Raw genomic sequence first — 13,155 nt, forward strand, 5'->3', positions numbered from 1 at the left:
TTTTTTTTTTTTTTTAATGGACGGTTTTGTAGTGTGCAAGGCTTCCACATTTTTGTCATAAGTATCTTTTGGGGATTCAGTGTTAATCCATCAAAAGTAGTTGTTAGTGTCAGTTTAAATGTATGTTGGTTCTGGCTATGGAAAATGTGATTTTTTTTTTTTTTTTTTTTTTCCTTTCACAAAGCTTTTATTGTCTGTGACACTGAAGTGGAGCACAACAGTAAAGAAATCTTGTGATGTCTGGGCAAAGTGGGAGAAAAAAGTGAGGCTAGGTTTCCTCACCGCAAAGTCTTGCTGATTTGAGGTTTGATATAATCAAAAGGAGATCCTGAAGCAGATTAAATTAGTTTAATCTGTTACTGTGCTTCTTTACACCCAGCCCTGTCTTTATGCTAAGAAACTTCTGTTGTTTTGGTTTTCTTTTCTTAGACTTTTGAAACCTTTTTCTGCCCCAGTGCTTAGAGCTCCTGGCCACATCCTGCGTTTCTACCAATAGATTTAGGAGGAGGCTGATCACTCAAAAACTGACATCATGCGTTCATCACTGAATGCATACAGGAGATTATTTATATCCATTTAGATTTTGAACAGCTTCTTGGAACGGAATGATTACCTTCACTGGCTGATCAAGATCTTTCCATCAAACAAACAAAAAACCCAGCCCTAAATTCATGCAGTGTTACCAACAGCTCCTCTAAAACAGTTTTGGGGCCAAAACAATGATTTAAGATACATTTATATATATATATATAAAATGATGTATAAAGTGACATACCTAGACATTGTGTGTATATATAAGGGAGTGATATAGCCTAAAGTACGTAAATTATGTGCAACAAATTGTGGGACTGTAGCAAAACAGAGAATGCCTTTATGCCCAAAAGAGCCTCAAGCATTGGTCATCTATGTTGCAATGTTACTGTGTGTGAAATGCCCCTTAGTCGTGGGGTGTGTCACAGGGCATCCCCTTGGCACACGTCCTCAGGGCTCTTCCTGCAGGCACCCAGGTGCTGACCAAGCAGCTGAGGTAGCGGCGGTGGCAAAGTCGAAAGTCTGTTCTGCATTGGGGATTTCATGAAGAGAGAGAAACAGGAGTTTTCCTGCTGAGTGGGCATGTTGCAGTGCCCTGCCTGTGTGCGTAGAATTTAGATGAGAAAGGAAGAGGGTCTTTTTACTAGCCAGTGGATTTTTGACCACAATAAATCTGGGTGTGTGAGCAATTAACATAATGTTTCCACCCATCCATGTCTCTCTCGCAGGCAAACGCTCTGGACATTCTGTGTGTAAAGCTGAATTTATGGTGACTTTAGGGGGAGGGGAGACTTTGTCTGAAGCCCAAATAATCTTTTGTGATTTAAAAAAACCCCTTAGAATGTGTAGAACAAAATCTAATATTAAGATTCACGGGTTCATATTCTTACCAGACTTAAACCTCCTTTTTCCCTTTGACTTCAATTTATTCTAAATGAGGTTCTGACACGCAGATCCCCCGGGGAAGCTTTATTTTCCACGCAGTATGTTTCCTTTCTAACTTTGTTCTTGAATACGATGGACAAATATGTTGTTCAAGGCAAGCACTGGGTGAAGGCAGAGGACACACAGAGATGGCTAGGGTACTGTAATTTTATTTTATTATGTTAGCCTTGAATTTGGAAGTTAGAGAGGACTGTATGTCTTGGCCAGTTTTAGGAAGCAGAATGCTCCACAACATACCTGTCTTGCAGACTGGGTCATAAAATGTTGTTGTTCTTGTTTAAAAGAATAAGAGAACAGAAAGAGTCCCACCTTGTTAATGTTCACCACTTTTTAACATCAAGACAAGATCTGCAGATTTCTTCCAGATGACTGATTATTCTCCTTGTTCATCTGGTTTACTCGTTACTACCTGGCTGTGGTGAGAGAACCTCTGTCTTACAGACCTGCAAAGGGTTGACTTTTGCAGGAATAAGACAGAGACTAATGTCTCAGGGAACTGGTAGCCAGGAGTGTCCTTGTTTGTATTTCATGAAAAAGCAACTCAACTGCAAGCACGTCATCTCAGCCAGGGCTCTTTAAATATAATGTCAGAACAGAGATTATTAGTATGTAATATATGTAAATTGCATATTTTTATGTTTTCTACGCCTATTATGCAGCTTCTTGGCTTTCATGCATACATTTATGGGAATATTGTATTTCCTTTTCAAATTAGACTTCAGTTGCTCAGTGCATTTTCTTTTAACAGACATTTGTTAACTCAATTATTAGGGGATAGCATATCTATGTGTTAATATGTGTGTACAGGACTTAAGCATGCTTTTGAATTGGGACATCACTTTCTGATCCTGGCATTAACAGTCATCACTGGTTCGTTGAAAAGCAGAAGGGTGACTGCAAAAACATTTGTCTCGCAGCTGCAGGTGTACAGTCTTACTAGAGAGCAGATTGTTCTTTAAGACAGGATATCAATATTTTGAACTGCTTAATTTAAGATAAGGAAAAAGGCTTTTCCGGTGTACATGGGCATCCCCTGACCTTGTCGTGTGCTTTTTATTAGTGACAAAGCAGCAGAATTTGCCCTACACCAGGCGGTTCAGGCAGTTGGCTGGTGTTGAAGCGTGCCGTTTCGGACTGCTGGTGGAGTCAGGTGGCGTGGCAATTAACAAATAACAAACATGCGTAACCTGTCTCCTCCTTGCCCCCTAGGAAACTTCTCAGATCTTCTTGTTCCTCTTCCTTGTTGTCTTCCCCCATAATTGAGAGAAACCAGTAGCTTTAAAAGCTGCGGCTTCAAAATGGGAAGTGGATTGAATATTGGATGGGTTGTGTAGAAGATTGTAAGTCTTGAACAAAGTTTGCAGCTCTTGTGCCATTTGTTACCTGGAGCTCAGGAATAATCTTGATAAGAAAATTCCAAACTTTTCTGTGAACAGTAGTAAATATGCAAGCTGTTTCAGGGTTTCTTTCTTCTACTGTCAAAACATTTCACTGCCTGAGTTTAAGAATTATCCTGTAACTCTCTTTGGTGTGATAGATCTTAGGCAATTGGCTTTTCTTTAGTCTTTGAGAGCACTTGTTGTTCATTAACCTGAAGTATGGATCTGATGGCAGCTGTCGAATCAGATATGTTCATATTGTCTTGTTAACTCTGTTTTTAAGGGAAACACAGGAACCAGTGGCTAAAAATGTGCATTCCCTCATTAAGAGGGACAAGGAGGGGGGGAAGCGACTAGTAATTTATTACATTTTTTCTTACACCTTCTGTTGAATTACTGTCCAACTGGTTGCCCACAGAAACATTTCATTTGGATCCAAGTCCCACACCAGTGAGAAGCTCATGATCTTTGTCACAATGAACTTGGCTTTGAGAGCTCTTCGCTTAATTACCCAAGAACATGAGACAGAGGTCAGGGATTTCTCTGTGAGGAAGAAAGTTATTTCACATGATATCATTTTCATGACCATGAGTTTTTGTTTTGGGTTTATTTAAAAAAAAAAGTTCAGCCAATGGGATTGATTATTTTTGTTTCTGGAGTGGGTACAAACAGATGAGAGCCAATAGTTTTGTAATTGTTATCGTGCAAGAATAATATTTATTATTTGTTTTGTAATTATTGTAATATTTTAAATATACATTTATAGATATACTAAGATATATTAATATAACAAGACGAATAAACGGTGACTTTACATTTTGAATATCCACCTTAACTTTCCTCTGGGCCTACTTCCACCTCTATTCCCACCACGCCAGAAAGTTTGGGGCAGGTGGGTGGGGTTTCAGCCTTCAAAAAACAGCTCAGAAATCTTACACAGAGATACAAAAAAGCTCTGGACTTTTCTGGAAACTTAAGCCAATTGTACTGTAACTTCATGAGAATAAATGTTTAGAAATAAAATTTAAAAATATAGATACCTTAGTACAAAAATGTAAAAGGACACAATATATATAAAACATAACAGTTTCTTGGTTTTCTTAAGCCTTTTTTAATGATATTGCTCACAAGACCGACTTACCTTCCTTCATAGTAATTTCTACCATTTAGAATATACGTAGGTTGAGTATTCAGCATCACAGCTGCCCTTAAAATAATTTTTTGCTTTTGCTACATGTAGACATTCAATTTAAACCACTTGTTAAATGAAAGTATGAGTCAGCCCTTCATAGGGTATAACACTGGCAGGCATTGGTGAACTTCTAATTTTTTAATGAATTTACAAAATAGAAATATCAACAGGAATCTGAATACTTAAATATTTATTCAATTAAGGACTGGTACATGAATGTGAGCTTTGTTATGAGTAATCACAGATGACTCTCTTGAGTCTTTAATTATGCTCTATATTTTAGATTTCAAAAAACCAAGGTACCAAAAATACCACCACACGATTCAGTGAAAAGCATATATTGCAATGGGATCAGGAAGAGCAGAATTTCATCCTTAGCAATCCTTAGAAAGCAGTGTATCCATCTTTAAATGTATCAGGCTCAATTTCCTTCAAAATTTCCTACCTCTCTAGAGAAAAGGGTTTTATTTTTAAATTCATTTTTGCCAATATATCAGTAATAGTCACAATTTTCTTATAAAAGAAAGACTGAGTGCTGAGTTAGGATAGAAAGAGATTTCCCCTGGTCAAAATAGAAAAATACACTTTTATTTGTCCCCAGTGCTAATTAGCCTAATGTTAGAGGCCCTAGTGTTAACGGGAACCTCATGAAAAAAAAACCTTCCTTACTGGTTGAATTCCTACAGATATGCTTGTCCATCATCTTTTTTTCCCCCCACATTTATGGATGACTTACTGCTTTTACCTAAACGGCTAGCATTTTGTAGCAATTTCCTGTTCGTAAATCCAGCCATGTAGGTGTAGATCATGCAATAGGTGTTATTGTAGGGCCAAATGTTGAGTTTGGTGAGACTCCTCCTGTCAAAGCTTTGCAGATCCCACTCCCTGGCCATCTGCTAGCAAAAAAAAAAAAAAAAAAAATCTAGTGTTTGGATTAAAAAAAAAAAGGTGTGTTTTTGTTTTGTTTTGCTTTCAGAGAGAACAAGGCCATGTATCCCAGTTACAGAGGGAAGGTGTGTGAGAGCCCAGCTAATGACAGCTGGGATGGTTTTCATGATGACCAGAATCCTTCTTTTGTGTTTTGGGTTGAGTAGAATGTGGGAGGAGAAGTCAGAGAGCAATCTAATCACAAATTTAGGCTTGTTATGAGCTGTTGTATGTAACCACCATAATCAAGCACTTAAAATCACTAGCCTACAATCTCTGAGACTGCCTGAAAAAGTTTTGAGATGTATAATTTCACGTATATATACTTATATGTTTGTATATATTATTCACATAAATTGTGAGTATATGTTCATCTTTGGGCTTTGTTTTAACTTTTCAGTCATCTAGACATTTTTGAAGCTTTTCCATTCAATCAGTGCTAGAGAATTAACTTCTCTTTGAATTACTTTGGTAACGTTACCTAGTCCCGTGGCTCCATGAGCTAGCACCTGAAAAAAGACATGAGTTTTGTGACAGACTGTGATAATGTTGTGAACATTGGTAATCTTCTGTAGATAAAAATATAATTCATGAAGGATCAAGCTATCCTCTTAATTATCCTAAATGTACATCACTGCACCTTCTTTAATTTCAGTGCAGCTACCACTGATGTCTAGTGGTGTGAAATCAATATGAGGTCTCATTTGGTGTGAGTATGCAGAAGGTCAGATCATCAGATATTTTAAGTCAGTGTATTTATTTCTATTTTCATTAACCAGGTATGTGGTTCCCAGTGCTTGCTGTTTGGCATGAAAATTCTTTCTGTCGAGTTTCTTCATATATTCGGCAGGAATATTCATGTATATAAAAAGAATCAGCAACATGGTTCTAGGATCATATAGGTATAGATCCATGTAGCTAATTAATTTTAATTGATCTTCTAAAATCTCTCATTCTAATGCATTATAACCATCTTTTTTGTGTTCTTGTACAATATTTTGGTTTTGAGAGATTTTTCTACAGTGAAAAGAGTTAACAGCAGGTAATGCCATTCATCTTGGAAGGAGTTTGAAATTTTCAGTGTTAGTGATGAATGAGGGTATCTGACCCACATCTGTTTTACATTAGAATGGAACATTGCCCTGACATCGTTAGGAGCATTTGTCAAGATTCCCTGGACAGAGCTTCTGTAAATTACATGCTGCAAATGTGTCAGGGTCAGATAAGAGGATATCATTAACTCCACTAAAGTTTACTCATGATTCTGTCAGTTCAACTTAATACGTTAACTGCCAACAATTTTCCTTGAGCTGTTTCATTAAATCTTTCATTCGCAGGAGGGGAAAAAAATGTATCACTGTACCCAAAAAATACTGCACATGTTCTTTTCTCACAAATCATATTAATTGCAGACATGGTCACAAAGCATATTAAATGCAGGCATGCGTAAATGAATTAAAACATATGAGAATTTTATTGTGCCTATGGTAGGTCCTACATCCTAAAATACCAACCATGTTAACAGGCATAATGTTTCATTTAGATATAAGAAGCTTTTTCTCAGTTTAATGGCCTTTATTTTCTTGATAATAGAAGTATTTTCTAATAGGTGATAATGGACCAGATGTTGCATACGTGGTCTGTAAGGCTTTCATAATTCAGTTTCTCTTTCTGGATCATACCCTCAGCTAGTGATGCTGTGTTTGATCCCACCAGAAAGGGATTTGTCCTAATGAATATTTTGGATTGGTTTGGGATGCGGTCTCTGAAAAGTTTTCTATAGAGTTTTGTTACTGCAGTTCACTGTGTTCTCTTTGCTTATTCCTAATTGAACCTTTGTTTTTAATAGAACTATTTTATCAATTATATATGTCTCTTATTGTATAAGCTCAAAGGCTATGTGTCAACATTTCTTCATGTGTTTTGCAAAAAATGAGGAGATGTGGCCAAAAACCTTACAGCCTGATTTTTTTTGCATTTATAGGAGTTCTTTTCTAAAATAAATTGGATAGTTACAGCAGCATTCGGTTCTAAGTGTTAGATCAGCCCTTGATTTTTCTTTCAATTTCTTTGGGATCCAGATCAGTGAGGCTGACAATTACTACTTTGGCTTTCCCAAAGTAATTCAGAGGGAAGTACATATTTTCCAGTAATTTGGATGGTATATGGATTGAATAAATGTATTTTCTTCCTTAATTATTGTAAAACAATCAGATCTGTTTACTTAGAACTATACTGTTTCATACCAGCAGAAGATCTGAGTTGCAAAATCCAGATCTTGGTGTGTTATTTGTACAACACTGAGCTGAGGGTGTTGAGCATTGTGCGGACGTGGCCCATTAATGGCTTTCTAATTGATTAGGTGAAAGTCAGCCATGCCCTTCCTGTAACTCCTTGTATGGGCGATAAGGTCATGGCACATACCTTACAAAAGACTTCTGCCCTGAGGCTACTTCCCTTATAGCTTTCAAAACAGACACGACCAAAAATCTAATTATTTAGTTACTAATCAACTGCAGGATGATTCTGAAGGCCTCTGAAGAAGGCATTTCTGAGAAGGTGGTTACTGTTCGGACTTCCGTTTTCTCCACCTCAGAGACAGAGAGCTGTGTCAGTTCTGCTCCGAAGTGTCTGTTAGGTGCATATGCACTTAAGGAAAAGATGACTGAAGACTTGTGGTGTTCGCTAATTAATTTAAAATCTCGTCAAATGCTAATTTTAGTTTGTCAGAGAAGATAGATGTCTATCCAAATATAGATGCTACTGAAGTTTGAGTGGCTTTTGAGACCAGATCCGGATCCAGGTTTAAATTTCAAGGCTAATCTCTAAAATAACTTCTAATCCCAAAGTTTTTGAGCTCATTGGTTTTTGCTGGCAAAGTCCAAATAATGTTGTTTTGGGCTCTGTTCTGTTGAAAATAGTAAACAGAAAAAAGCTTAGTTAAAAGATGTAGTTGGTAAAATAGCTATTTGCCCAACACGGAAATCAGTCCTAAAAGTCCTGGTAGAGACGCATGTGACATGAGAGTGCTCACACAGAGAAGAGTGCCGCTGGGACTCCAGCAGGGATGTGAGGGTGACGTGAGCCCAGCCCATTCTCCCTGCTCTTGAACTTGGAGCAGAGTGTGGTAAAGCCCGGTATCACATAGGTGCTAGGCAGGAATGGAAAGGGCTGTGCACTTATTTCAGATTTCTGATAAACCATGTGTGTTTTAAACTGTAGTCAAAACCATGGTACTCTTGCCAACATAAATATTTTCCAAAGTAGTAATTTTCAATGTAAATGTTTAAGTTAAGCTATGTTTTTTGTGGATCTTTCTCTTCTTTTAACTCTATTAGTGTTTATTTTAAAGGACAAGGATTAATACAACCTAAATGAACATAGGTTCTAATATTGTATCCTGCTGATGCAATGTCAGATCACTAAGCATGCTAGATTTTCAGGACCATATAATTTTCCAAAGGTACAAGAAAATTATTTGTAATTCCTAAAATAGAAAAACTTATTAAAATAATCTTTAGAAATTTTAATAGTTTTCAGGAACCAATTTTTAGAAGAAAAAGTTGAAAGCCCAGTTATTTCAGCTTTTTAGGGGTTTTTGGGACAAAATGCTGTTGAGGTTGCTGTGCAAATAACACGATTTTTCAATCTGTGATGATTCCAGAGATTTTTTAAATTGTTTTTTATTAACTTCAAATTCTTTTAATAGGTTTTGTGCATTGAAAAGCTTATTTGAGTTGAGTAGAAAATATCTTACAGCCTGAATCCAAATTCTTCTTTTGTGTTTTTAACTTAAAAGTTAGAAGATTTCATTATCTAAATGAAGTCTTTGGATATATTTTGAAACTTTTTTGCATGAATGCTTCAGTTTGTGAAACATTCAGCAAATACCATCAGTTAAACTCATGTTTTTCTGCTTAGTGAAACAGAAGTGAACGTTCTAGTGCTGTAAGTAGTAACTGAACTTCTTTCTCAGCGTTTCTTTTTTTTTTTTTTTTTTTTTGGTGAAATGTCTTGGGTGCATCTGATGCAGAGTTGTGTTCTCGATGCAGGTATCTGGGTGTCTCTTTTTGAAGTACTCTCCTTATGCCTCTTGCTCTTTTCCTTAACAGACATGTAAGGTTCTTCCTACCTACTTGAATCATGGGTCTTGTTTCCTTTATTTATTAAAAACCAAACAAAACTCAGAGGTTGGACCACAAGCTCCCTACAATAATCCTTTTTCTTTTGTAATGGAAAATAAATACAATTCAAGAAAGAGCATCAGAGTTTTAGGAACCAGGCATATTCTTACGAGCATTAATTTATTCTTTACAAAATAGACTCCAATTTTAATAATTTATTTTTAGTTTATGGTAAGAAATACAGTAAAGCAAAATGATTATCAAATAGCACATGTCAGGTATTTATCACGCCTTTTTGGAGGAAAAACAACCTGTAAATTATCAGAATATGTTGTTTTGGCAGAAGCTGTATGTCATCCATCCGTTACAAGCTGCAGACTATCTCTCAGGTTTTGAAGTGCAACTTACTCCAGCAGAAATAAGCAATTCTCTCAGTCATACTTATTTTTGAACTGTGCTATAGAGATGTGCTGGGAAAGGAAATGGACACCAACCTGTAGTGCGAATGATTTTTGTAACAAAAACTTAACGCAGTAGCTTCCTTCACTCCTCCTTGAAAGGACAAGTGCTTCTGAAATTTTTTTTGCTCTTCTACTGGAACTTATGGCCTAGAGTGTTGAGCTTTTATAGCAACAAGCAGGTATTCTTCAGTAATCTATTTTCAACTAATTTTGACTGCTGATTTCATAACTGTTCATGTACAAGCAGCTTATTAAGGGTGTCACAGTTGACTTGAAGCTGGTCTGGAATGCCTGACCATTTCTGTCCTCTCTCAGGGGATGAGGCTGAGAACTGGTGTTGCGACCAGCACTTCACTCTTTCACATTCATTTCTTCACAGGCCAGCACACAGGGCATGCAGCAGCAGGAGTTACGGCTGCTCTGCTCCTTGCCCACATATTCATGTTGTTCCGGGTGCTGGGATTCTTTGTTACTTCCATCAGTAGTGTTGCTGTGATCCACTCCAAATTAATTTCATTTTAATGACTGCTCATCTTGAGAGAAAAAAATAATTGTTTGAGTTTTTTCACAGCTTTCCTGTGTTTGTAGATCATGCAGGACAATGTGGCTAAAAAGCCACAACTTGCTTTTTATTCTCTTATAATTGAATCCTCAAGGAATAAACACCTGCAGTGATCCCAGCTGGGGCATGGGATCAGGCACTCTAAAATCATAAAAGTTTTTAAAATGATTTTTCTTTATTTGCCCTTGGTATCACTTTTCATTGGTTGGTAGCTATAATTTTTTATTTTGGCGGCTGATGCAACCAGATTAGTTATTCAAAGTATAGTTTGAATACCAAGTCTGCCTATTTTAGAAAATCAGATGATAGACTTGAGAACTCCTCTGGCTCTGTAAGCAATAGAGTTCTTCACATATCTTAACTCTTTCTATTCTACCTTTTAGGTAATGGGACTCCTGACTAACCATGGTGGTGTGCCTCACCAGCCCCAAACTGATTATGCCCTGTCCCCTTTAACCGGGGGCCTGGAGCCCACCACCACTGTCTCAGCCAGCTGCAGCCAGCGGCTGGATCACATGAAGAGCTTAGACAGCCTGCCCACATCCCAGTCCTACTGCCCACCGACCTACAGCACCACGGGCTACAGCATGGACCCTGTCACAGGCTACCAGTACGGGCAGTACGGACAAAGTGAGTATTGGGATATTTGCACTGAGAAGTGCAATACTGTACACATTTATCAATGGTCTGTGTACTTGCTGTCTGTAACAAAGAAAATTATGAGCAGAGATCCTAATGGCTGACTACTGCTTCTCTCCAAAGCCGAGTGGAGTGCACTGGTGAGATAGCTGATTGTTCGAGCAAGATTTCTGCTGCATAATTATTTTCTTAAGTGATGTCAACAACATCTTGATGTTATTAATTGTTGAGACATGAAACCTGATTGCCATTAGGTAAAACATAAGGGTTGTCCAAAATGAAATAACCACTGGCATTCTACTATTAGAAACACATGTTCTTAATGAGGTCAGCTCAAGAATCATTACAGTATATAATCCCAGATACACAGAGTTTTGTCAAACTTGTCCTAGGAATAAAAATATTAGTCCCTTTCCTTTGATATATCAGTATTAAATATGACAATGTCAACCTGTAGTTGGCATGGCCCCATGCTGTGAGGTTGTCACAGCATGACTTAAAAAGCTTCTTTTGCTTTTTTGCAGGTGCCTTTCATTATCTGAAGCCAGATATTGCATAAATGAACTGTCCACTTCAAGTTAAAGCTGGTCTTGTTTTCCGGTCTCACTCCAAAGCTTGAGGGATCTTCTCAACACACTGCAGTCTAAACTGGGGCAGTCCCATTGAGAGAAGCAGGCTTGTTATGTTCTCTCCAGTCATAGCTTTTAGTAGACTTTTGAAGGCTGGACAAAGCTATACAGAAGACAAAGGCCAAAAGCAATAATGAATAAATAAATGCGACATGGTTCATTACGAGTGGGTATACAAAACAGAGCAGTATTTAATATCACTGCCTGGCAAAACATTCCATTTTTTGTTGGTGAAATTAATGTGCATTGATTGGGACAAATGGAACATTTTGAAACTTAGAGCAGTTGAGCTCTGCGTACTCTGACTCATCTGACATCCAGTGCTGACTTTAGTCTAACTTTAAAACTGCTCAGTTTCTGAAGCCAGGGCAGGAGAACCTCCTTCATTTTACACACTGGAAATTGTCATCAAGAGGAAATGTCACTGTCCATAGGAAGCTAGGATAAGTGCAAAAGACTTCCAGAGCAACTTACTGGTTACCTTACCATGCTTTTGTAATCACGTTGTCAATAAATGTCACTTACAAGTTTTGTTTTATCAAGGGATGAGATCTTGTGTAACAAGAAAAACAGATTTTACCTTTTTGTATGTGGAGTTTTCCTGGTCCGTTGTACCTTTTTGAACAAATGTGGGAGAAAAAAAAATCAAGAACAATGCGACTGATTTTTCACAACTGCCTAGCAATGTGCAATACTGTGTACCTCACACAAACTTTGGGATCATCCAAAGTCATATAGATAGAATCAGAACTATATTTTTGCAGGTACTTTTATTTTTGCAGTGCATAATTCCTGATGATAAAATACAGAAATGTTGCAGTCTGCTGGACAACTAAAATCCAGCTTGTTAATCATGATTTAAAGGTAATTTTCAGGCAACAGTACGAAGAAATGATTACGTTTACATTTTTTTTGTGATATACAGGACATATACAGAGATGGACCTGTATTTGAGACATTTGTTTAAATTATACAGCGATATCCAATATAGAAAATATAATTATAGGAACCAAGGTTTACAAGAAGTTTGCATTGTGACATTTTAGAATGTCAATAAATTTGTGTTTTGTGATGTTGAGAGGAAGAGGAAGATGGAAGGCGGTGTTATTTATTTCTCTCTATTCTTGGAACAAGGAGGGAGCCAGAACACAAATACATTCCTTTTAGCGTTAAGGACTATGAAGTAGTGAGTTAGACTAGGTTCAGTACAGAGGTTAGTTCACACATTGGTCTTAAGGGTGATGGAAAAATGAAATATTATCTTTGTGTTGCAGCCTCTACAACAACATGTGTTGTAAAAGAAAAAAAATACAAAGAAAAAAACAAAAGAACAAATGTCTTTCATGTAAAAAGTTCAGTAAATATTTACTATTTATAATGAATAAACATTATGAAGACTTGCAAAGCACTGATGATTTTGTCCTAAAATGTAGTATTGTGCTAAATACATTGATACATTTTAATCTGAATATCATGAAGAAATAAACCATGTTATCTTCAACGCAAACTGTATTTGTTATGTAAGCATATTCTGCGCACATCCCAGGGCTGCAGGAGCCTCAGGCAGCCTCTGTGCCCAGGTGCTGCTAATGTGCCACCCAGAGCTCGGTGTTTGTTAATGCATTTTTCAAGTGCTATTGGTACCGGTAGTATGTCTTCATCTTCCCAACAAGAGAAAAGCGTTGGGCCTTTGCTGTGCATTTAAAACAAAATAAAATAGGCTTAAACCCAGCACAAGCAGGGCAACTGGGATGGCTTCATACAAT

General features: G+C 37.3%; 1 protein-coding gene across 2 annotated transcripts in view; it reads left to right on the forward strand.

Annotated features, from left to right (window-relative positions):
* Positions 1–12,894, forward strand: part of PAX3 (paired box 3) — an 80,987-nt gene extending 68,093 nt beyond the window's left edge. For both annotated transcript variants that reach the window (XM_074878249.1, XM_074878248.1), the window contains exons 8-9: positions 10,505–10,751; positions 11,285–12,894. In XM_074878249.1, the coding sequence (XP_074734350.1) occupies positions 10,505–10,751; positions 11,285–11,319 (282 nt within the window). In that variant the 3' untranslated portion in view covers positions 11,320–12,894. The remainder of the gene's footprint in view (positions 1–10,504; positions 10,752–11,284) is intronic.
* The last annotated feature ends 261 nt before the right edge of the window (positions 12,895–13,155 follow it).

This window comes from Strix uralensis, chromosome 9, assembly GCF_047716275.1.
Source record: "Strix uralensis isolate ZFMK-TIS-50842 chromosome 9, bStrUra1, whole genome shotgun sequence".
NCBI lineage: Eukaryota > Metazoa > Chordata > Aves > Strigiformes > Strigidae > Strix > Strix uralensis.